The 25000-nt window shown below is 45.7% G+C and overlaps 1 protein-coding gene across 1 annotated transcript in view; it reads left to right on the forward strand.

Annotated features, from left to right (window-relative positions):
• Positions 1-4760, forward strand: part of FADD (Fas associated via death domain) — a 16275-nt gene extending 11515 nt beyond the window's left edge. The window contains exon 2 of the mRNA XM_075326742.1: positions 2905-4760. Within this exon, the coding sequence (XP_075182857.1) occupies positions 2905-3188 (284 nt within the window). The 3' untranslated portion in view covers positions 3189-4760. The remainder of the gene's footprint in view (positions 1-2904) is intronic.
• The last annotated feature ends 20240 nt before the right edge of the window (positions 4761-25000 follow it).

The raw sequence follows: 25000 nt of genomic DNA on the forward strand, positions 1-25000 counted from the left end.
GCAGGTGAAGATTCTAGAGCAGTAGCCAGCTCATTGATGTAAATATTGAAGAGCGTTGGACTTAGGCTGCAGCCCTGTCTGACTCCTCGGCTCTGCTGGAAATAAGCCGTTCTTCTACCGTTCACACTCACGCTGCAGAGGTTCTCGGTGTAGGAGCTTTTGATGACATCATAGGTCTTTCCTCCTATTCCGCTTTCCAGCATTTTTAAGAACAAGCCCGGGTGCCACACTGAGTCAAAGGCCTTTTTAAAGTCTACAAAGCAGGCGTATATCTTCCCATGCTTTGTATTGTGGACGTGGCTCTGAATGAGACTGTGCAGGGTGTAGATGTGGTCCGTGGTGCGGTGGTTTGGCACGAACCCTGCTTGGCTTTTGCTCAAGACATTGTGCTCGGTAAGGAAACTGATGATCCTTTTGTTTAGGATGCTGTTGAACAGTTTTCCCAAGTTACTGCTGACACATATGCCTCTGTAGTTGGCAGGGTCATACCTGTCCCCACTCTTGTGGATCGGTGTAATGAGTCCTTGGTTCCAGGTACGAGGGAAGTAACCAGCACTCAGCACAATGTTGAACAGTTTAACCATTGCAGCTTGAATTTCTGGTGGGCTGTACTTCAACATCTCTGGGGGGATTCCATCCAGACCACTAGATTTTTTACACTTTATGGAAGTGATTTTCTCTGCAACTTCCTGTAATGTAATTGGTGTGTCCAGTGGGTTTTGGAAGTTTTTGATTTTCTCTTCCATTGCCTTTAGTTTTGATGTTATGTTTTCCTGCTCTTGGCTTAGTCCTTCTTTTGGGATGTCTTTGTAGAGGTCTCTGAAGTACTGGAGCCAGATGTTGCCATTTTGGATATGGGTGTCATTCTTTTTCTTGCTCTTTGTGTCCATGTGGTTCCATATTTCCCAGAAGGAGTTGTCTTGGAGGGCGTCTTGGAGTTGGCTAAGTTTGGTAGAGATGTAGCTGGTAGATAGATAGATAATGGATAGATAGTCAAGAAATAAAATGGCTGACCACACTGGCACATAGAAGCCATTTACTGCTGCCTTACACCCTCTGAATAAATCCCATAAAACACATCTGACATAAAACATTTGACGATACCGCTGCAAATTGTGAGCTCTGTTTTTCGGAGTGGACATTGCATGCACTGCTCTTCCTTGGAGACGTCTTCCAGTTCTGTGAGATTCCTGGCTCGTCTTGCATGCACTGCTCTTCCTTGGAGACGTCTTCCAGTTCTGTGAGATTCCTGGCTTGTCTCGCATGCACTGCTCTTCCTTGGAGACGTCTTCCAGTTCTGTGAGATTCCTGACTCGTCTTGCATGCACTGCTCTTCCTTGGAGACGTCTTCCAGTTCTGTGAGATTCCTGGCTTGTCTCGCATGCACTGCTCTTCCTTGGAGACGTCTTCCAGTTCTGTGAGATTCCTGGCTCGTCTTGCATGCACTGCTCTTCCTTGGAGACGTCTTCCAGTTCTGTGAGATTCCTGGCTTGTCTCACATGCACTGCTCTTCCTTGGAGACGTCTTCCAGTTCTGTGAGATTCCTGGCTCGTCTTGCATGCACTGCTCTTCCTTGGAGACATCTTCCAGTTCCGTGAGATTCCTGGCTCGTCTTGCATGCACTGCTCTTCCTTGGAGACATCTTCCAGTTCTGTGAGATTCCTGGAACATCTTGCATGCACTGCTCTTCCTTGGAGACATCTTCCAGTTCCGTGAGATTCCTGGATCATCTTGCACCCACTTCTCTTCCTTGGAGACGTCTTCTAGAAATTTGATAATGATCCTAAACACATGTCAAAAGCCACAATAGACGACCTCAAAAGTCATAAGCTGAAGGTTTTACAGTTTCCTCATACTCCCCTGTTCTGAACATAATTGAAAATCTGTGGCTGGACCTCAAAAGAGCAGTGCATGCAAGATGAGCTAGGAATCTCACAGAACTGGAAGATGTCTCCAAGGAAGAGCAGTGCATGCAAGATGAGCCAGGAATCTCACAGAACTGGAAGATGTCTCCAAGGAAGAGCAGTGCATGCAAGATGAGCCAGGAATCTCACAGAACTGGAAGATGTCTCCAAGGAAGAGCAGAGCATGCAAGATGAGCCAGGAATCTCACAGAACTGGAAGATGTCTCCAAGCAAGAGCAGTGCATGCAAGACGAGCCTCTAATCTCACAGAACTGGAAGACATCTACAAGGAAAAGCAGTGCATGCAAGACGAGCCAGAAATCTCACAGAAATGGAAGACGTCTCCAAGGAAGAGCAGTGATTACAAGATGAGCCAGGAATCTCACAGAACTGGAAGATGTCTCCAAGGAAGAGCAGTGATTACAAGATGAGCCAGGAATCTCACAGAACTGGAAGACATCTCCAAGGAAGAGCAGTGATTACAAGACGAGCCAGGAATCTCACAGAACTGGAAGACATCTCCAAGGAAGAGCAGTGATTACAAGATGAGCCAGGAATCTCACAGAACTGGAAGATGTCTCCAAAGAAGAATTGAGGAAAATCCGTCAAACAAAAATTGAAAGACTCTTGGCTGCTACAAAAAGCGTTTAGAAGCTGTGATACTTCCCAAAGGGGGTGCTACTATGTACCAACCATGCAGGGTGCCTAAACCTTTGCATCACACTATATTCCTTTTTTATTCATTTAAAAATGTAAAACTTTTTTTTCCCCTAAAATACACAGGAAATGTGTCATCTTTAACATTACGCATTTGAGAGATCATTTCATCTTCAACTTCCTTAACTGTTCACAATACCAGTAATTTTCACCAGGGGTGCCCAAAGTTTTGCATACCCCTGTATCTCATATTTATCTATTATTCCATCCATCCAATCTATTTATCGATCTATGCAGTATGTTCATACATTTATAGACTGCATTTTCCTTTTTTTATGCACAGACCAGCTTGACGAAGCCTTTGACATCATATGTGATAACGTCTCGAAGGAGTGGAGGAGGCTGATCCGGAAACTTGGGCTTTCCGAGACGGTAATAAACCAAGTTATATATGCAAACCAGAACAATCTGCGGGAACAGCTGATGCAGTGCCTTTTGGAGTGGAGAAGAATCAAGAAAGGTAGCGCCACTGTATCAGCCCTGGTAGAAGCCTTAGAAGACTGCAAATTGAGGCTCGTAGCAGAGATATTAACGGATGCCATTAACCTCAGTCATGGGACATCATAAAGGTTGTGACAATTTCCAACTTCTAACAAGTTTGATGATGTATCGTGAAGAAACAAATGACAAGATTATGTTTTTCCACCACCAGCAGTTGTCACTAGGGGGAGCTCTCTGCATACAAATCCGCACAGTTCTAAACTATCTGTGTAAATCCATGTACTCGGCTCCCTCTAGTGGTGGCTATGAGCAATAACACTGGAATAAATCATTTATCGAGTCAGAAATCTCCCATATACCGTATTACGACCTAAATCGTCATAAAACGTTGGATCTAAACATGGAACATGGGGAGTGATTACTTTAATAAAGCTGTGGTACATTCAGCAGAGTGCTCATTGGTGCTCATTTGGGGATTTTCTTTCTGGTCATGTGATTTCTATGATTTCTGATCATTCTCCTATTATACACAAAATCATGAAAAACTATTTTTCCTGTGTATTTTAAAAGTCTAAAATAAGCACCAACACAAAAAGTCTCTAAAATGACAGCATATGCAGCCTCATGCAGGAAATCCCAGAGCAACCAAAAAATCATTTTACAGTTAGATAAAAGGTGGAGTCACTGATTCATTACATTACAGAGCTGCAGACATCACTCCTCAGGGTCAAGAAGCGGAATCTCCACTCAGATTAGAGCTCAGTGGAGAATAGAGAGTAATAGGTACACAGAACAGATATTTCTATAAGCAACCAGCAGAATAGTGAGTGCAGCTCTGGAGGATAATACAGAAGATAACTCAGGATCAGTAATGTAATGTATGTACACAGTGACTGCACCAGCAGAATAGTGAGTGCAGCTCTGGAGTATAATACAGGAGGTAACTCAGGAGCAGTAATGTAATGTATGTACACAGTGACTGAACTAGCAGAATACTGAGCGCAGCTCTGGAGTATAATACAGGATCAGTAATGTATGTACACAGTGACTGCAACAGCAGAATAGTGAGTGCAGCTCTGGAGTATAGTACAGAAGGTAACTTAGGATCAGTACATGATAAGTAATGTAATATATGTACACAGTGACTGCACCAGAAGAATAGTGAGTGCAGCTCTGGATTATAATACAGGATGTATCTCAGGATCAGTACAGGAGAAGTAATGTAATGTACGTACACAGTGACTACACCAGCAGAATAGTAAATGCAGCTCTGGAGTATAATACAGGAAGTAACTCAGGATCAGTACATAATAAGTAATGCATTTACAAAGTAATCCGTATGGAAGAAAAGCCCAGTTGTGCGTATGTGTACAGACTTTATAGTGTGTCATTACTGCGAGAGTAATAGCAGCTACGGCTTGTTATATGAGTGTATAGAACAGCTGCTCGTGGCCTCTTGGGGTGACTGGGACCGCACTGATGAGCCTTTGGGGGGTCAGCATTTTCACACTCGGCAATAGTTTTCAACTAATTGAGTATCACTATAAAATATTTCTAAGTGTTAGTTGTTTATACATTATATAGAAAATAAAGTGTGAGGACCACAAGGGACAAGGAGTGATGTGATTTATAGATTATATGTACACTGCTGCGGGATATGTTGGTGTTTTATAAATTAAAATTAATAAATGCATAAATTATAAAGTGCTGCCTTTATTTTACTGGTATTTTTGTATGTGTGAGTAGCAATTCTAGCTGAAATGTCCCCGTGTCCCTGGAATTTGACTGTCCTGGCGATGTTGACTATTATATTGTGTATATTATTTATATATGTATGTATGTGTGTGTGTGATATATATATATATATATATATATATATATATATATATATATATTAATATAATTATATAATTAATATATTATAATATCTATATAATATTATATTGTATTATATACTATTATATTGTGGCTTCTGTGTAGAACAACTTCTACAACACTACGCCGGATCGACTGCACACCGGACATCAGTAGACCCCATGACTTCCAGTGAGATGGTACCCGGTATTTTTAAGGGAAAAATAATTCCAATACAGAAAGGAACAAAGCCTGGGTTTGTTTTTGCAAAAAATAAAAAATATCATGGTCCATAATATACTGCTCAAAAACATAAAGGGAACATTAAAATACCACATCCTTGTTTAAGTGTTCCCTTTATATTTTAGAGCAGTACGGTAAATATTCAAGGAGCCTGATTTTACTGAAATGCAATACCGGATGTATCCACAAGATGGCGCCGATGTCATCCAGCAGCTACAGATCTCCACCAAGGAGCAGAAGATCTGTAGTTTCTATACAAAGCAATGAGCCCAAAAGAAAAAATGTAAATTTCAGGATTATTGAGGAAGCATTTCAGGGGTTAATACTGACCAGTGGCATCAAGCAATTGTTTTTTGTTTTCTAAAAATTGCAAACATTCTTAGAAATATCCAGGGGCATGCACAAAAAGTATAAGACTCAATAGCAAAACTTAGAGAGCTCTGCACACACTGTATGCTCTTTACCTGCAAGCATGGACCACAATCGCTACCACTGAAGCAAGCAACATAAGGCAGAAGTGACTGTCCGTATTATTGTCCGCTGTATGGAAAAAAGAAAGGTGTTAATAAGGGACGACATGGGTTACTGTATAATAAGGGATGTTGCTATAAATAATAAGTGAGGGTAGCACATAAACAGTGCTATACATAATAAGGGAGGACACTGTATGTATTGAAGCATGGTGCTATAAATAAGGGAGGACTCTGGATGGAATAAAGGATGGTACTGTACATAATAAGGTGTGAGGCAAACCCTGGGATATGAAGATGAATTATGACTTCCAGTCATAATCGCTCTCATCACTCCATGGCAGTGCCCCCTCCCTTCTTGTTCTCAGTGTTCCACTTACACCTCCATGGCCATCTCCTGTGATATGGAGATTAGGTGATGTGGGAACAATGGACACAGGATGACTCCCTGCCGTGACCCTGTAGTAGGGGCTGCTATCTAATTAGCAAGGCTATGGAAGTATCCAGACAGAACGACTCCAGTAAAAAATGGTTCATATCTCGCAAGCCATATTTCCGATAAATATGGCAACCATAAAAATGGTGTCTCCGCATGCGGACGATGCTGGCACACCCTTTTTATGGGAGCAGGACCTGGGGAAATACCCCAGGCGTGATATCAGCCAATGGGGAACTAGTAGGCAAGTCATGAGTCCTCTCGTTCTGTAGCTAAATTCATAGCTGTCACAATGAGAGCGTTGGCGTCCGCCTACGACGCTCCCAGGCAAAGTTATGGCCCATATTCCATGTTGGGATATTGTCCATAACTCAAGCCAGGGGTGGAGCAGTGCTCCCTCTGAGGTCACGAAGGTAGGAGGGGACCTGGATTTGCCCAGGTTGATAACCCTACTTCGGCCATTTTCCAGCGTTCTTTCGCTGGGGGTCACGTGTAGGAAACATCTGTGGGAAGGATCCTAGAAACCTGGCCTACAGCGCCCCCCTGTGGCCAGACGCACAAGGTAACTGCTGGAACTGTGTATGCCTGTTTGTAACCCATGCTTTGCTTGTAACTGTACTCTGACATATGTATATTCTGTAGATTCCCTATTGTATATATTGTAGTTTCTAGTGTGCTTTAGGCTGATTAAATTATATAATTAATCTTGGGCTGTTCTGTTATCTCGATCTTGAATCCCACGTCTGTGTGTTCGGCTAATAGTTACCGTGAAGCGGTTGGTGGCAGCGAGTTGTGCCAAGGATTATTGTGGGGAGGCCAGTGAGATTCGGGGAGGTTTTATATATTCCGCCCGCGGAGGTCGGGGGAATATATACCCTACTCTCACCGGGGACCCTTCAATAATCGGCATAAGTAGTATAGCGGCCTCCTTGCTTATTGTCGGGCAATTCCATAATTGGCCTGACTATAAGAGGGGCGCTAGAGAGCGCGTCACGTGCTCTGTCTGTCGGTCGGGAGGTATAAAGGAGGGGTGACCCCCACTTGTTACCCCCCGATTGTGACGTACTGGTAGCCAGCGCGGGGGATTTCTGAGTGACCCCCCCGGTGGTTCGTGACATATTGGTGGCATAGCGGTGGGATCGAGATAATAGTGTGTGTGAGTGTGAGACCCATACTCCCAGACACTAAAGACTGCCTGCAGCAGCTGTGGCTGCTGGGGTCTTCAGACTAGCTCAACACTAGAGTCTCAGAGTGCAGATACTGTAAGGTGTGTGGAGGCATCAGGTGTCAGTTCTGTGTCAGTGACCAAAGTCTGCAAGAATGGCTGAGAGCACCAGGAGCAAAGCCAAAGGAATGGCCGATGCTCAGGCCAGAGACGATGAGGAGGTTGTCCACGAGCCCTCCAAGAGCCCGACGCCAGAGAACAGCTCTGCAGAGGACATCGCACAACCTGGCACTGCTGGACAAAATGAGGAGGAGCTCGCCCAAGGGTCCTCAACGAGCCAGATGCCAGCCCTCCGCTCTGCAATGGACAGTGAATCACCAGGCTCCGCAGCGGGCCGCAGATCACCACGTGCCATTCCACCGAGCCTGGGAGGCTCGGATAGCCTTCTTCAAATGGCTATGGCCCTTCTCCAGGCTGGAGACCAGGAGGGCTACAAGGAACTCCTGGCAGAGCGCAGGGCAGAGCGGCAGGCGGCGCGTGACGCTGAGGCTGCGGAGCGGCAAGCAGCGCGTGAGGCTGCGGAGCGGCAAGCAGCACGTGAAGAGCGACGGCAACAGGCAGACCGTGACCACCAGCTGCAGCTAGCTCAGCTCCAGCCCTCATCAGCCACACGTGACCTTCAAGACACCAAACTTCCAAAGGTCCGTGTTGAGGACTTCCCAGTGCTGGAGAAGGATGGAGACTTGGACTCTTTCCTGACTGCTTTTGAACGGACTTGCTTGCAGCACCATCTGGACAAGGATCAGTGGGCCAAATACCTGACCCCCCGTCTAAGGGGTAAGGCCCTGGATATCCTTGGGGACTTGCCTGCTGAGGCAGATCAGGGCTACGACACCATCAAGCGGGCCCTGATCCAACAGTACAACCTCACTCCGGAGTCCTACCGCAAGAAGTTCCGGACCCTGCAAAAGGGACCAAAGGACTCCTGGGCTGACCACCGGCGGGCACTTGCCCGAGCTGCCGACCACTGGACCCAAGGCCTGCAGCTTTCCACCGGACCGGAGATCCTGGACTTGTTCATCACGGAGCAACTCTTGTGGAACTGCCCTGAGGATCTCCGCCAGTTCATCCGAGACCAGAAGCCAAAGGGGTCCACGGCTACAGCTGCCCTGGCCGATGACTACACCAACAATCGGGCTCCTGAGGCCAGGAGAGCAGCCACCAGCAGCACCTGGAGAGGGGGTAAGATGAACTCTGCGACTGCCCCACCTGCCCCTAGACTGCAGGGGGTGTCCCCCTCAACTCCCCTCTCCAGGCCCGTGGCAGAACCAAGACGGTGCCACCAGTGCAACTTACCTGGACACTTCAAGGCCATGTGCCCTCAGCGTCCCAAGGCCCCGGCTCCGTCCCCGTCCCAAGGGCCGCCCAAGGTGTATTGTGTGGGTGGGGGTGGTGGTAGGTCCCTGGACAGCTTCCAACCTGTCACCGTCGGCCGGTCTGTGACCATAGGACTGCGAGACAGCGCCTCGGAGGTGACTCTGGTGCGGCCTGACATGGTGTCCCCCCAAGACTTGATCCCGGGAAAAACCCTCGCTGTCTCCGGGATTGGAGGCATTGACCCGGCGCTGCCTGTTGCTGACATTTATGTGGACTGGGGCGCAGGGCGAGGGGTGAGGGAGGTGGGGGTAACTGATCGGATCCCCGCAAACGTGCTACTTGGGACAGATTTGGGGCAGATAACCTCCCAGTTTGGGCCCCCACCAAGGGCTGAACCTTCAGCCAGTACGGACATGACTCCTGACAATGTTAATGTGTTATCTATGAATGATGTGAGAGAGGGGGGAGTGAACTCTGATATTTCTGCTTGCACAGACACCATAGACACACACACAGCTGCAGCTGTGACAGGGGAGGGGGTCAGAGAAAGGTGTGACAATGCCTCTACAAGTAATCAGCCTGTGAGCTGGGATCTGCTGCCCTCTGCAGGGATAAGCAGAGAGCAGGGTGCTGCAGGGGGAGGACCAGTGTGTGGGGTGGGGGCTACCACAGCAAATGTGGGGTCCCCAGAGATTTCACAGCGGGGTTCTGTTGCTGCAGGAGGGGAACAGGCAGGTGAGATTGGGGCCGGTCCAGGAGCGGAAGTGCTCCCAGGTAAGATCTCGGTGCATGGTTCCCCCACAACCGGGGTGTCAGGAAGCCAGGTCGGTCTGCCTGAACCGGCGACTTGGTCAGGAACGGAGGAGGAGCAGGCACGACCCACGGTCGCAGCGGCTGTGGCCGCTGTCACCCGCAGTGGGAGTGCTGGAAGCCAAGGGGCCTCCCGGAGGTCCGATAGCTCTTCCCCTTCTGACCAAGTGGCAGCCGAGTCAGGTGGAGGCCAGGACACAGGTCCCGGGGTACTGACCGAAGATGTGACAGTCTCGTCGATTCTGGCCACATCTAGTCAGGGGTTTCAGGCAGCGTTAGAAGCTGACGACAGCCTGAAAGCTCTTAAGGAGCAGGCGGCACAGCCTCCCTCGGACTCGGACCCGGAGCGAGTGGTCTGGGACCAAGGACGGCTGTACCGGGCCACGGTCCAGCAGGGTTCACCGGAGGCGTGGCCCAGGGACCGACAGTTGGTGGTACCCTATCCGTTCCGGACGGAGTTGTTGCGGATCGCACATGAGATTCCGATGGCCGGACACCTAGGGATCGCTAAGACCAAGGCCAGGTTAAACCAGCATTTCTACTGGCCAAAAATGGGGGCCGATGTGGCTGCCTACTGCCGTTCGTGTGAAACCTGTCAGAGAGTGGGGAAGGCGGGGCCACACCCCAAAGCCCCACTAGTATCTCTGCCAATCATCGATGAGCCTTTCAGGAGGGTGGCTGTGGATCTGGTCGGCCCGCTGGCCATCCCCAGCAGCTCCGGGAAACGCTTCATACTGACGGTAGTGGACTATGCCACCCGGTACCCAGAAGCAGTGGCCTTGTCGTCCATTCGGGCTGACAAGGTGGCCACCGCATTGCTGGAGATTTTCTCCCGAGTGGGTTTTCCCCAGGAAATGCTCACTGACCGGGGGACCCAATTCATGTCCCAGCTGATGGAGGCCCTCTGTAAGCAAGTCCAGGTGCGACATCTGGTGGCCAGCCCGTACCATCCACAGACTAATGGCCTGTGCGAGCGGTTTAATGGCACCTTAAAGCAGATGCTTAAGATGTTGGTCGACTCCCATGGGCGTGACTGGGAGCGGTATCTCCCACACCTGTTATTTGCTTACCGGGAGGTTCCACAGGCCTCAACAGGATTCTCACCGTTTGAGCTCCTGTACGGGCGACGTGTGCGGGGCCCCCTGGCTCTGGTGAAAGAGGCTTGGGAAGGGGATTTGGCCACCCCTGGAGTGTCGGTTATCGAGTATGTCATGCGCTTCCGGGACAAAATGCAGGCCTTGACGCAACTGGTACACGACAATATGGCTCAAGCCCAGGCCGATCAGAAGCGTTGGTACGACCAGAACGCTTGTGAGAGGACCTACCAAGTGGGTCAAAAGGTGTGGGTACTGGTCCCCGTACCACAGGACAAGCTTCAGGCAGCCTGGGAAGGCCCATACCTCGTGTACCAGCAGCTCAACCCTGTGACGTACCTGGTCACCCTGGACCCTGCCCGTGGAAGGCGGAAGCCCTTCCATGTGAACATGATGAAGGCACATCATGAGCGGGAGGCATGTGCGCTCCCCGTGTGCAACCTGCCCGAGGAGGGAGAAGCGGAAACCCTCTTGGATATGCTAGCCCAGGTTAGGGCAGGCGGATCCATTGAGGATGTGGAGGTTGGCCACCCGCTCTTGGAGGACCAACGGTCCCAGCTGTGGGCCACCCTACACCCCTTCCGGGGGTTGTTTACCAACCAGCCCGGAAGGACTAACTTGGCTGTCCATCACGTGGACACTGGGGATCATCCCCCGATCCGGCGTTCAGCATATCGGGTCTCCCTGGAGGTGCAGCAACACATGCGCCAGGAGATTGACGAGATGCTGAAGCTGGGGGTGATCCAGGCATCCAACAGCGCTTGGGCCTCGCCTGTAGTCCTCGTCCCTAAGAAGGACCGAACCACTCGGTTCTGCGTGGACTACAGGGGGCTCAATGCTGTCACGGTCGCCGATGCGTACCCAATGCCACGCATCGATGACCTGCTCGATCAGTTGGCCGGGGCTCAGTACCTGACCATCATGGATCTGAGCCAGGGATATTGGCAGATCCCCCTGACTCGCAAGGCCAGGGAACGCTCTGCCTTTATTACCCCATTTGGACTGTACGAGTCCACGGTGATGCCATTCGGGATGAGGAATGCCCCTGCCACTTTCCAGCGGATGGTCAACACCCTGCTCAAGGGACTTGAAGGGTACGCGGCCGCGTACCTGGATGACATTGCCGTCTTCAGTCCCACCTGGGAAGATCACCTAGAGCATCTAGCACAGGTGCTCAGGCGGATCCAGCAGGCAGGTTTGACCATCAAGCCGGGAAAGTGTCAGCTGGCCATGAGCGAGGTCCAGTACCTCGGTCACCGGGTAGGCGGGAGAACACTGAAGCCCGAGCCTGAGAAAGTGGAAGCCATCGCATCCTGGCCCACCCCCAGGACCAAGAAGCAGGTGATGTCCTTCTTGGGGACCGCTGGGTACTATAGGAGGTTTGTTCCATGCTATAGTAGCCTGGCAAAGCCCTTGACGGACCTCACCAAGAAGAAGCTGCCCTCTGCAGTCGATTGGACAATGGACTGCGAGACAGCCTTCCGGGCCCTAAAGGACGCCCTGTCCAGCCCGCCCGTGCTACAGGCAGCCGACTTCACGCGGCCGTTTGTAGTACAGACCGACGCCAGTGACTTCGGCCTCGGTGCGGTGCTCAGCCAGGTGGACTCTGCGAGCCAAGAGCACCCAGTCTTGTACCTGAGCAGGAAGCTGTTACCACGGGAAGTGGCCTATTCCACGATGGAAAAGGAGTGCCTGGCCATAGTGTGGGCCCTGCAGCGTCTGCAACCCTATCTATACGGGCGCCACTTCATCGTGGAGACGGACCACAATCCCCTCAGCTGGTTGCACACCGTCTCTGGGACGAATGGGCGATTGTTGCGATGGAGCCTTGCGCTCCAGCAATACAACTTCACCATTCGCCACAAAAGGGGCCGGGACCACGGTAACGCAGACGGGCTGTCCCGACAAGGAGAGGTCGCGGACGGGCGCACGGGGGAACACCGGAGTGTGCTGCCCCCTAGCGCCCTCAAAAGGGGGGAGGTGTGAGGCAAACCCTGGGATATGAAGATGAATTATGACTTCCAGTCATAATCGCTCTCATCACTCCATGGCAGTGCCCCCTCCCTTCTTGTTCTCAGATGTCCAGCATCTGTGAAGGTGTCACATCCCATGGCCATCTCCTGTGATATGGAGATTAGGTGATGTGGGAACAATGGACACAGGATGACTCCCTGCCGTGACCCTGTAGTAGGGGCTGCTATCTAATTAGCAAGGCTATGGAAGTATCCAGACAGAACGACTCCAGTAAAAAATGGTTCATATCTCGCAAGCCATATTTCCGATAAATATGGCAACCATAAAAATGGTGTCTCCGCATGCGGACGATGCTGGCACACCCTTTTTATGGGAGCAGGACCTGGGGAAATACCCCAGGCGTGATATCAGCCAATGGGGAACTAGTAGGCAAGTCATGAGTCCTCTCGTTCTGTAGCTAAATTCATAGCTGTCACAATGAGAGCGTTGGCGTCCGCCTACGACGCTCCCAGGCAAAGTTATGGCCCATATTCCATGTTGGGATATTGTCCATAACTCAAGCCAGGGGTGGAGCAGTGCTCCCTCTGAGGTCACGAAGGTAGGAGGGGACCTGGATTTGCCCAGGTTGATAACCCTACTTCGGCCATTTTCCAGCGTTCTTTCGCTGGGGGTCACGTGTAGGAAACATCTGTGGGAAGGATCCTAGAAACCTGGCCTACAGCGCCCCCCTGTGGCCAGACGCACAAGGTAACTGCTGGAACTGTGTATGCCTGTTTGTAACCCATGCTTTGCTTGTAACTGTACTCTGACATATGTATATTCTGTAGATTCCCTATTGTATATATTGTAGTTTCTAGTGTGCTTTAGGCTGATTAAATTATATAATTAATCTTGGGCTGTTCTGTTATCTCGATCTTGAATCCCACGACTGTGTGTTCGGCTAATAGTTACCGTGAAGCGGTTGGTGGCAGCGAGTTGTGCCAAGGATTATTGTGGGGAGGCCAGTGAGATTCGGGGAGGTTTTATATATTCCGCCCGCGGAGGTCGGGGGAATATATACCCTACTCTCACCGGGGACCCTTCAATAATCGGCATAAGTAGTATAGCGGCCTCCTTGCTTATTGTCGGGCAATTCCATAATTGGCCTGACTATAAGAGGGGCGCTAGAGAGCGCGTCACGTGCTCTGTCTGTCGGTCGGGAGGTATAAAGGAGGGGTGACCCCCACTTGTTACCCCCCGATTGTGACGTACTGGTAGCCAGCGCGGGGGATTTCTGAGTGACCCCCCCGGTGGTTCGTGACATAAGGCATGACACTATAGGTAATAAAACATGGCACTATATATAATAAAGGAAGATGTTTTATGTAACATGGGATGGCGCTAAAAAATAAGGAAGAACACTGAAATAAAACAGTGTTATACATAATAAAATAGGATACTATGTAATAATGGAAGTTGTTATACTTGATAAGGGAGGACATTGTATGTAATAAAGGATGGAACTATACATAATAAGGGAGGACACTGTATGCATTGAAGCATGGTGCTATAAATAAGGGAGCACTTTGGATGTAATAAAGGATGGAACTATACATAATAAGGCAGGACACTATATGTTATAAACCATGGCACTATATATAATAAAGGAGGATGTTCTATGTAACATGGGATGGCGCTAAAAAAATAAGGAAGAACACTCTATGAAATAAAAGATAGTGTCATATATAATAAAAGAGGATACTATGTAATAATGGAAGTTACTAACTTGCTATACATGATAAGGTAGGACACTGTAAAAGTTGCTATACATGATAAGGGAGGACACTGTATGTAATAAATAATGAAGCTATGTAGTGGAGGACACTGTATGTAATAAATAATGAAGCTATGTAGTGGAGGACACTGTATGCTATTTAACTGCAAGTATGGATCACTATCACTGAAGCAAGCAATATGTCACAAGTGTCTATCCATATTGTTGTCTACTGTATGGAAAAAGGAAAGGCACTAATCTTAATAAGGGACGACACGGGTTATAATATGGGATGTTGCTATAAATAATAAGTGAGGATATTACATATAATAATAGATGGTGCTCTACATAATAAGAGAGGACAGTGTATGTGTTGAAGCATGTTGCTATAAATAAGTAAGGGCTCTGGATGTAATAAAGGATGGCACTATACATAATAAGGCAGGACACTATATGTAATAAAGCAAGGTACTATATATAATAAAGGAGGATGTTCTATGTAACATGGGATGGCGCTAAAAAATAAGGAAGAACATTCTGAAATAAAACATAGTGTTATACATAATAAAAGAGGATACTATGTAATAATGGAAGTTGCTATACATGATAAGGTAGGACACTATGTAATAAATCATGGCACTATATATAATAAAGGAGGATGTTTTATGTAACATGGGATGGCGCTAAATAAAATAATGAAGAACATTCTATGAAATAAAAGATAGGATACTATGCAATAATGGAAGTTTATATGATAAGGGAGGACACTGTATGTAATAAAGGATCAAGCCTTTTTAATGGAGGACACTGCATGTAACGAGATATATTACAAGATCAGGTTTCAGGGCGCAAGAAGCGGTGTATATACCAGATGTACAGTAGATAAACACAATGTTAAATGAGAATAAGGCTGTGTCCGCACTTTGCGTTTCCACCTGCGTTTCAGGTGCTTTTCAGCTGCGTTTTGAACTGCAGCGTTTTCATGGCAAAAGGCATACGTTTTGATCTTCCAGCAAAGTTTATGGGAAAAGGGGATTTCTAGTCCGCACTTTGCGGTTCAAAACGTTGCGTTTAATTTGCATAATTCTGGGCAAAAACTCAGCGTTTAAAGAAGCAGCATGTCAATTGTTTTTGCTGATTGGGCTGCGTTTTGCTAACATTGAAGTCAATGAGAAGTCGCAAAAAGCAACAAACATCAAAATTCCAGCGTTTACCTGCTTTTTAGCTGCAGAAAACATGCGTTTTGGACTAAAAAATAATGGAATGTTATGTCCCTTTACACACACACAGTCCGACAATTAAATTAATGAAAAATATTAATTTATTGATATTTTAGCCATAAATAGTATAAAACCGCTATAATTATATTAAATATAACTTTTTTCGTTATGATTTAATTAATTATATTTGTTTTCTTTTTTTTCCCTTTTTTCATAGTGTTTGTATGTTAAAACTTTATTTAGTAGTGTTTTTGTAATCAAAACGCATCTGACTTTAAGCAATGGAAAAGCATGTAAAAAGCGCTTAAAATGCGGTAAATACGCACGCGTATTTATAGCGTTTTGATCGTCAAAGGCAACTTTGGCAAAAGCAATTTCTGCCAAAATATGCGTTTACAACTTCAACTACGACGACGCAAAGTGCGGACATAGCCTAAAGGGTGTTTTCAAATGGTTTTGTATACACAGAACTAAGTGGTCTTGATATGATAGACCTGTAAGAATGGCGACAGATGTTGCTGCACTCTCTACTTTCCAGGACAAGGTAAGAAAGTAGGTGGCTCAATATGGAGTCACAACATAGAGAACAGTCCAATCATTTTATTAAAACACTTATAGCAGATTCTAAAGTTTGCAATAAACTTTATACAAAAAAAAGTGAGTTGTTTCTTTCCTCTTCCTCATTTGCATACATGCTTGCGATGGCGGCTCCTCTTCCTCCAGGATGGTATAGTTACCGTTCTGATGGATCCACTCCCATCTGGATCCACTCCCATCTGGATCCCCTCTCACTCAGAGACTCCCCCCCGGAATGCAGCCTGTCAGTCCTGCTACCACATGAGCATTATTGGCCTTTCCACAGCCGGACCTCCGCACCTTTCACAGCCTCCGGGATCCTCTTCCACCTGACCGCACAGCAATGGCACTCATCAGCATCTGCTGGGCACGTGGTGGTTTTTGCACAAACCCTCTTAGGCTCTGCACTCATTAGGAAATCCAAACAAAATCTCTTCTGCGTCCTCTGCACTCGCAATCACTGACAGTGACGGCTCCGTTGTCACATCTTGGACAGTCATGGAGGCAACCACCCCACGAGGAGGCACACCAATGCTGTAAAAGTGCCTGTCTACTACCATGGATTTTGTTGGCTGTTTGGAGCTGTATGTCATGTGCCTGCTGCTTAAGCCTGACACTTCACCATACACACCCCACCCATCCGTCCATGCTATGTGCCCACTCATCACCAATCCACTTGACGCATTTTGCACCACACCCAGTATTTATGTGTATTAATCAGGTCAATTGAGGACTGCCCGTGTCCAGAGCCGGATAGCCGGGGCACCATCCATGCACACCAGTCAGTCACACCATCACCTTAGTGCATGTTCCTAAGAACACCTCCCCCTCCCCCTGCATGGTAGTGCCAAATATTAATAATAATAATAATAATTTAATTCATTTATATAGCACTATTAATTCCACAGCGCTTTACTTACATTGGCAACACTGTCCCCATTGGGGCTCACAATCTAGAGTCCCTATCAGTATATGTTTGGAGTGTGGGAGGAAACCGGAGAACCCGGAGGAAACCCACGCAAACACGGAGAGAACATACAAACTCCTTGCAGATAGTGTCCTTGGTGGGACTAGAACCCAGGACCCCAGCGCTGCAAGGCTGATGTGCTAACCACTGAGCCACCACAAGACTGCAGTGCTAACCACTGAGCCACCACAAGACTGCAGTGCTAACCACTGAGCCACCACAAGACTGCAGTGCTAACTACTGAGCCACCACAAGACTGCAGTGCTAACCACTGAGCCATCGTGCCGCCCATATTAAGTGCCAATACTGTGCAATACACCCAGCAAACATAACACCAAATGGAGGAACATGAAACATCACACAATATTAGTCGGGGCGATCCAGACCAACATCACAATGAAGCAGTTGTTATGTTCATACAGCAACTTACAAGAGATAAAGGTAACACACTAAAAACAAATGCATCTGACCCTGCTGGTTCCAGTACAGACTGGAGATCCCAACCGTGCAGTTCCTCCTGCGTGAGTTTGAAAAGCCCTGACCACACACTAAACAATGGCAACTCGGGCCTATGCTGCCTGATTGGCCATCGAGCACTTCTAGTTCCTCCTAAGGAACCGAAGGGCAAAGCAGAGAGCAAATTACCTACAGAACAGAAGGTGCTGAAGTAGAAAGTGATCCTAGAGTGAATAAGACAAAAATAACTAAAAAGGTGAATATTGCTTAATAATATGCCGCCTACTTACTGACAACAAACATAAGATAGGTGCAGAGAGGAGAACAAAAACAGCAGAAAGACATATCCTGGCTGGTATTCCAATGACTGGAAGAAACTAACAGCAATATAGCTGGATTTCAAAATAAGAATATCACCAGCAGGAGCAACATACTTAAAGACACACCCGAAAAGTGATTGGGCAGACAAATGAGTAAATGAATACACCTGAAATACAGTGTTTTCTAACCCTCTTACAGACCTCCTCTATTACTTCAGATTTTTCCAACAGAGTATTACTGTCATGCGATGTTCGGCTCTGCACACACCTGCTGGCACTGTGGCATCAGACTCTGTTCACACTGCAGACTCTGACAAGCAACCTGAGGCTTCTGGATTGTTCAGCTAGGCTTGGGCGTCTGCTGGTTCAGGTTCACTAGTCTATAGTTCTGCAGGAGTTGATTCCTAGGACCTAAGCGCTCAGGTTGCTGATTGCCAAGTGCAGTGGTCACTTCCCTATTTAAGGCACTGCCTTCTTCCAGGAGGTGCTGATGATAGCTTCAGTTTTTACTCCAGAAATCCCAGTCTTGGTGCTTTTCCTGCACATGGTGATCCATGCTGCGCTTCTGAGTGTTGTGAACGTTCCCCTGTTGTGCGTTGCGTCCATTTTTTGTTACTTCCCTGTACACATATTGTGTTTTGAGTGCAGTGTGTACGAGTTTCCGTTCTCCCTTGTCTGTGTCGTTTTGTGGGATTTTATCTTTGTGTTTTCCGGTCCGCCCCCAGGGTGTGGGAGAGGGGGAGTAAGATCCGGATCCAGACAGGAAATAGGGTCATGCTGGGGGCTCGATCTGGTTACAATCAAACCTACCTTTGAGATAAGGGTTAGTGCAGGGTGACAGTCTTCGGGCCCGCCTAGGGCCCCTGCCCTGTCTCCATTCACCCCGTAACAATTACCTTTTATTTAACTAAAAGTAATAAAAAGGATATAAATGTATAAAAAAGTTACTTCAGGGGCAAATCACAAGGATTTAATCTGAGGAATACTAGGATTAGTGGGTGGCCCAGTACTTATATATCGATGATCAAAACCAAGGATAGGTCCCCAATGTCAGGTAGATGGGGGTCCGACATCCGGCACTCACATGATGTTTACATTCCATATCCCCACAATATATAGAGCTGAACATCACAGCACATAGTGGGCGTTCTCGGTACTGCAGTTCAGATCACATTCACTTCCATAGGCGCTGATCTGCAGTACCGAGTACGGCCAGTATGTGGTATACAAAGCTGTGATGTTCCGGTTCCTATAAGCCTCATCATTGCAAACTTGCAACACGTCCATATGAAAATAAATCCGCTAACTGTTCCAGGTTCACAAATCCAACACAGAGAACAGAATCTGGAATTCTTCCAGAGAGAATGATAACTGAACAAATTACAATGGAGAGGAGCCTGCCGCCGCTAAATATGGCTCCTGGCACGTTCCCGGACTTGGCCTTGACCCCCATCAACAGGATGGAAAGAAGAGGAATGCATTCGCGCTGCGTCGTGTTGCAAAAAATACACATTTGAGATGATTTATGCTATTTTCAGCCGCCATATCTGATTCATATTTGGCCGTTTGCCCAGAAGTCAGGATTGGCCAAAAATAGCTGTTTTAAAGCCAAGCTCACACGTTCAGTAAAATCATCATGTGCGGAGCATTGTGGGAATCCGGCCGTGCTCCGTAACGCAGCAAAACAGCTGTTTTCTATTGTGAAGGCTCAAATAACAGTCAGAAAAGAAATCTATTATAAGTTTCTGGGAGATTGTCTGAATGGAGACGGCTTTATTTACACTGCTATCAAGTGTGACCGCCATCAGGAGCAAAAGCATATGGGGGCAGCATTCATTTTTAGAACAAAAAGTTTGTGTTTCTTTTACACATATATATAAAATTATTATTATTATTAGATATTTATTATATATACAGTTATATATATATATATATATTCATAAAAAATAAATAAAAATAAATAAATATACATATATACATATATATATAAATATATATATTTATTTATTTTTTTATTTATTTGTTATGAATATATATTATATTTTATATATGTATATATATTATATTATAATAATATATATATATATCTGTATATATATATAGATAGATAGATAGATAGATAGATAGATAGATAGATAGATAGATAGATACAAAAATGCACTGGGAAATACAGCATGTACAGTGTACACCTCTCACATTTTAGTAAATATTTTATTATATTTTTCCATAGGACAGCACTGCAGATCTGACCCTGTGATACAATGTACAGTGTCAGTGTTTCTTTTACACATATATATAAAATTATTATTATTATTAGATATTTATTATATATACAGTTATATATATATATATATATATTCATAAAAAATAAATAAAAATAAATAAATATACATATATACATATATATATAAATATATATATTTATTTATTTTTTTATTTATTTGTTATGAATATATATTATATTTTATATATGTATATATATTATATTATAATAATATATATATATCTGTATATATATATAGATAGATAGATAGATAGATAGATAGATAGATAGATAGATAGATAGATAGATACAAAAATGCACTGGGAAATACAGCATGTACAGTGTACACCTCTCACATTTTAGTAAATATTTTATTATATTTTTCCATAGGACAGCACTGCAGATCTGACCCTGTGATACAATGTACAGTGTCAGTGTGCAGCTAGTATAACACTGTACATAACTCAACAGACACTCATTAATGTCTAAACCGCTGGCAACAAGAGTGAGTACACCCCATAAGTGAAAATGGCCAAATTGTGCCCTTGGTGTGAATATTTTGTGTGGCCACCATTATTTTCCAGCACGGTCTTCACTCTCTTGAGAATGGAGGTAACTAGATCTTCACAGGAGCCGCTGGATCCTCTTCCATCCTCCTTGATGACATCACGGAGCTGGTGGATGTTAGACCTTGCTCCTCTCCACCTTCCGCTTGAGGAGGCCCCACAGATGCTTAATAGGGTTTAGGTCTGGAGACGATTGGCCGGTCCAGCACCTTTACCCTCAGTTTTTGTGGTGAGCCAGTGGGGGTCTTGGAGGTGTTTGGGGTCATTATGTTTGAATATGAAGGGAGGGGATCCTGCTCTGCTTCAGTATGTTACAGTACATGTTGGCATTCCTGGCTCCTTCAATGATCTGTAATCCCCCACAGGCAGCAGCACTCATGCATCCCCAAACCCCGACCCTCCTCCACCATGACTAACTGTAGGCAGGATATATTTGTCTTTGTCCGTCTCACCTGATTGCCACCACACACAGTGGCACCATCTGAACCAAATAAGTTTATCTTGGTCTCATCTGACCACAGGATGGTTCCAGTAACCCATGGTTTTTAGTCTGCTTGTCTTCAGAAAACTGTTTGCAGCTTTCTTGTGCATCATCTTTAGAATAGGCTTCCTTCTGGGACAAAAACCATGCAGAGAAATGTGATGCAGTGTGCGGCGTATGGTCTGAGCACTGACAAGCGGATCCCCCACCCCTGTAACCACTGCAGTGTATGATGTAAGGTCTAAACACTTCCAGGCAGACCCCACTCCTATACCTCTGTAGTGTGCGACATATGGTCTGAGTAGTGACAGGCGGATCCCCCCACCGCTGTAACCTCTGCAGCCATGCTTGCAGCACTCATGCTAAGACGGCTTCTTGATATGATGCTCAGCACGTGCACTCACCTTCTGTGGCCGACCATGGCGAAGCCTGTTCTGAGTGTAACCAGTTTTGTTATACCTTTGTATGGTCTTGGCCACTGTGCTGCAGCTCAGTGTCAGGGTGCTGGCAATCTTCTTATAGCCTTGGACATCTTTTGTAAAGCAATAATTCTTTTTTTCAGATGCTCAGGGAATTCTTTGCCATGAGGAGCCATGCTGAACTTCCAGTGACCAGTATGGAAAATGTGTGAGCGATAACACCAAAGCTAACATATCGGCTCGCTCCTTCAGTCACACCTGAGACCTTGTAACACTAATGAGTCACATGACACCAGGGACAAAAAATGGCTAATTGGGCAGAATTTGGCCATTTTCACTTAGGGATGTACTCACTTTTGGTGCCTGCAGTTTGGACATTAATGACTGTGTACTCAGTTATTTAGAGGACACCACATTTACACTGTTACACAAGCTGCACACTGACACTGCACATTGTATCACAGGGTCAGATCTGCTGTGCTCTCCCATGAAAAGATATAATAGGATATATACAAAAATGTGAGGGGTGTACTCACTTTTGTAATACACTGTATGTAATAAGAAGAATAACATTTAACTCATTAAGCACAGAAAATACTTAGCAGTTTAGCCGGTGAATCACTGGTAACATTTCTGTATGTCATGCAACAGATTGTGAGATCCAAAAATCAAGAAGAGCAAGTTATTATATATATATATAACATGCAGAGCGGCTCCACCTAGTGGTGGTGGCGGGCTGCTAAGTTTGTATAATTTTATCTGAAAAGCAGAATTTCATTATAGGATTTGTAAAACTCCAGGCGTTATATTCACAAGTGATATCTTTTTATATTATTATTATTATTATTATTATTATTTTGGGGAAAATATGTCTCAAAAGAAAAACAAATTGTGAAAAACAAAATATAAAAAAAATGTAAATCACTAGTAAGATGTTATATAGATGCCTTTATATCCTTATGGCAGCCAACGAGGCACCCATAGCAGTAAACCACTACGCCCTCGAGTAATTTGCCTGAAGCTTTATTTGCCAACAGTTCAATTTTTCTCGAGAAATAAACTGCAAAGAGGAGTTTTAAGGGTATAAACTTGCATTAAATGTGCAGTATATAAACCTGACCTTGTACTGGCCCCTGCCCTTTATAACTCGGCCTCTTATTAGCCCAGCCTTGTATGTACCCGGTCGTCTCTGAACCCAGCCTTGTATAAACTCAGACTTTAATGCACTCAGTTTTGTAAGCAGAGCTTTACCTAGATTGTATTTTTTCCTATCTAATATATAAAGCTGAATGTGTGTATGTGTGTGTGTATGTATGTGTGTGTATGTGTGTGTGTATGTCCAAGATTGGCATCTGCACTGTCGCAGCTACAGCCACAAAATTTTTCACACTCACACGTATGGACCCCGAGAGCGTCATAGGCTATGTTTTGAAGGAAAAATTTAACCCCGCGCTTTACAGTTATTCGCCAAAAAACCTGCCTCCATTAAAGCGAATGGAACTGGGAGCCACAGTGCAGCCAGAACTACAGAAGAATGCACAGCCACGCCCTTATATGGAATGTTGGAGTGTCAAAATGCAGCCAGGGAAAGACAGACACAGACAGGGAAAGAGGCAGACACAGACAGGGTAAGAAGCAGACATAGACAGGGTAAGAGACAGAGACGGACAAAAAGACAGACTGACAGGGAAAGAGACAGACACAAACAAAGAGACAGACACAGGAAAACAGACACACAGGGAAAGAAAGGGAAAGAGACAGACAGGGTGAGAGACAGACAAAGACAGATAAAGAGACAGACAAAGAGACAGACACAGGGAAAGAAACAGAGGGAAAGAGACAGACAGGGAAAGAGAGGGAAAGAGACAGACAGGGAAAGAGACAGACAGGGAAAGTGACAGAGATAGACATACAGGGAAAGAGATAGATAGACAGACAAGGAAAGAGATTGAGACAGACGGAGAAAGAGACAGAGACAGTCAGAGAGAGACAGGGAAAGAGACAGACAGACAAAGAGATATATACAGAGGGGGAGACAGACATTATAATTACATTTATATCTATTTGTTTTGTGGTTTTTGTGTGCAGAATACATTTTTGTTAATACATTCTATTTTGTTAACAGCAGTTATTAACCCGGGCGAAGCCGGGTAGTACAGCTAGTGGTTCTATAAAAGGCTTCAAAAATCTTGATAATCTAAAATTAAGAGGAAGGGGCGGCTTTCAAAAACTAATGATTAATACAGAAATAGAATATAATTAATGGTAATGAAGCACAATATCCATCAGAAGCGGCATATAATGACATCACCTGTCACTGTACTGATATTATCACAATAAACCTGTCACTCACTGTCACATTCACATGTCTCAAAGCATATTTATAAACAATGTAATCAAAACTGCAACATTGTATCAAAGTGTAAAGTGGAAGTTGTTACATAATATACATATGATTATAGACAGTATGATGGCGCCTGTCAGACCGCAAAATAAAGGAGGGGGTCTTATGATGTAGAAAACAATATTCTGTGTATACTGTAGGTGCGACAGCAAGATAATAGATAGATAGATAGATAGATAGATAGAGGGATATATAGATAGATATAGGCTGCCGCCCCACCACCGTTCGGAGCTGCCGCCCCACCACCGTTCGGAGCTGCCGCCCCACCACCGTGCGGAGCTGCCGCCCCACCACCGTGCGGAGCTGCCGCCCCACCACCGTTCGGAGCTGCCGCCCCACCACCGTGCGGTGCTGCCGCCCCACCACCGTGCGGAGCTGCCGCCCCACCACCGTGCGGCGCTGCCGCCCCACCACCGTGCGGAGCTGCCGCCCCACCACCGTGCGGAGCTGCCGCCCCATCTACACCCTACTGTCTCCTCCCCATAATCCTATAGAATGTAAGATTGATAGATAAATAGAGGGATAGATAGATAGATAGAGGGATAGATAGAGGGATAGATAGAGGGATATATACATAGATAGAGGGATATATAGATAGATAGATAGATAGATAGATAGATAGATAGAGGGATAGATAGATAGATAGATAGATAGATAGATAGAGGGATAGATAAATAGATAGATAGATAGATAGAGGGATAGATAGATACATAGATAGATAGATAGATAGATAGATAGATAGATAGATAGATAGATAGAGGGATAGATAGATACATAGATAGATAGATAGATAGATAGATAGATAGAGGGATAGATAGATACATAGATAGATAGATAGATAGATAGATAGATAGATAGATAGATAGATAGAGGGATATATAGATAGATATATAGATAGATAGATAGATAGATAGATAGATAGATAGATAGAAAGATAGATAGATAGAAAGATAGATAGAGGGATATATAGATAGATAGAGGGATATATAGATAGATAGATAGATAGATAGAGGGATAGATAGAGGGATAGATAGATGGATAGATAGATAGATAGAGGGGTAGATAGATAGATACATAGATAGATACATAG

The sequence above is a fragment of the Anomaloglossus baeobatrachus genome, chromosome 10 (assembly GCF_048569485.1).
Source record: "Anomaloglossus baeobatrachus isolate aAnoBae1 chromosome 10, aAnoBae1.hap1, whole genome shotgun sequence".
In the NCBI taxonomy this organism is placed as follows: domain Eukaryota; kingdom Metazoa; phylum Chordata; class Amphibia; order Anura; family Aromobatidae; genus Anomaloglossus; species Anomaloglossus baeobatrachus.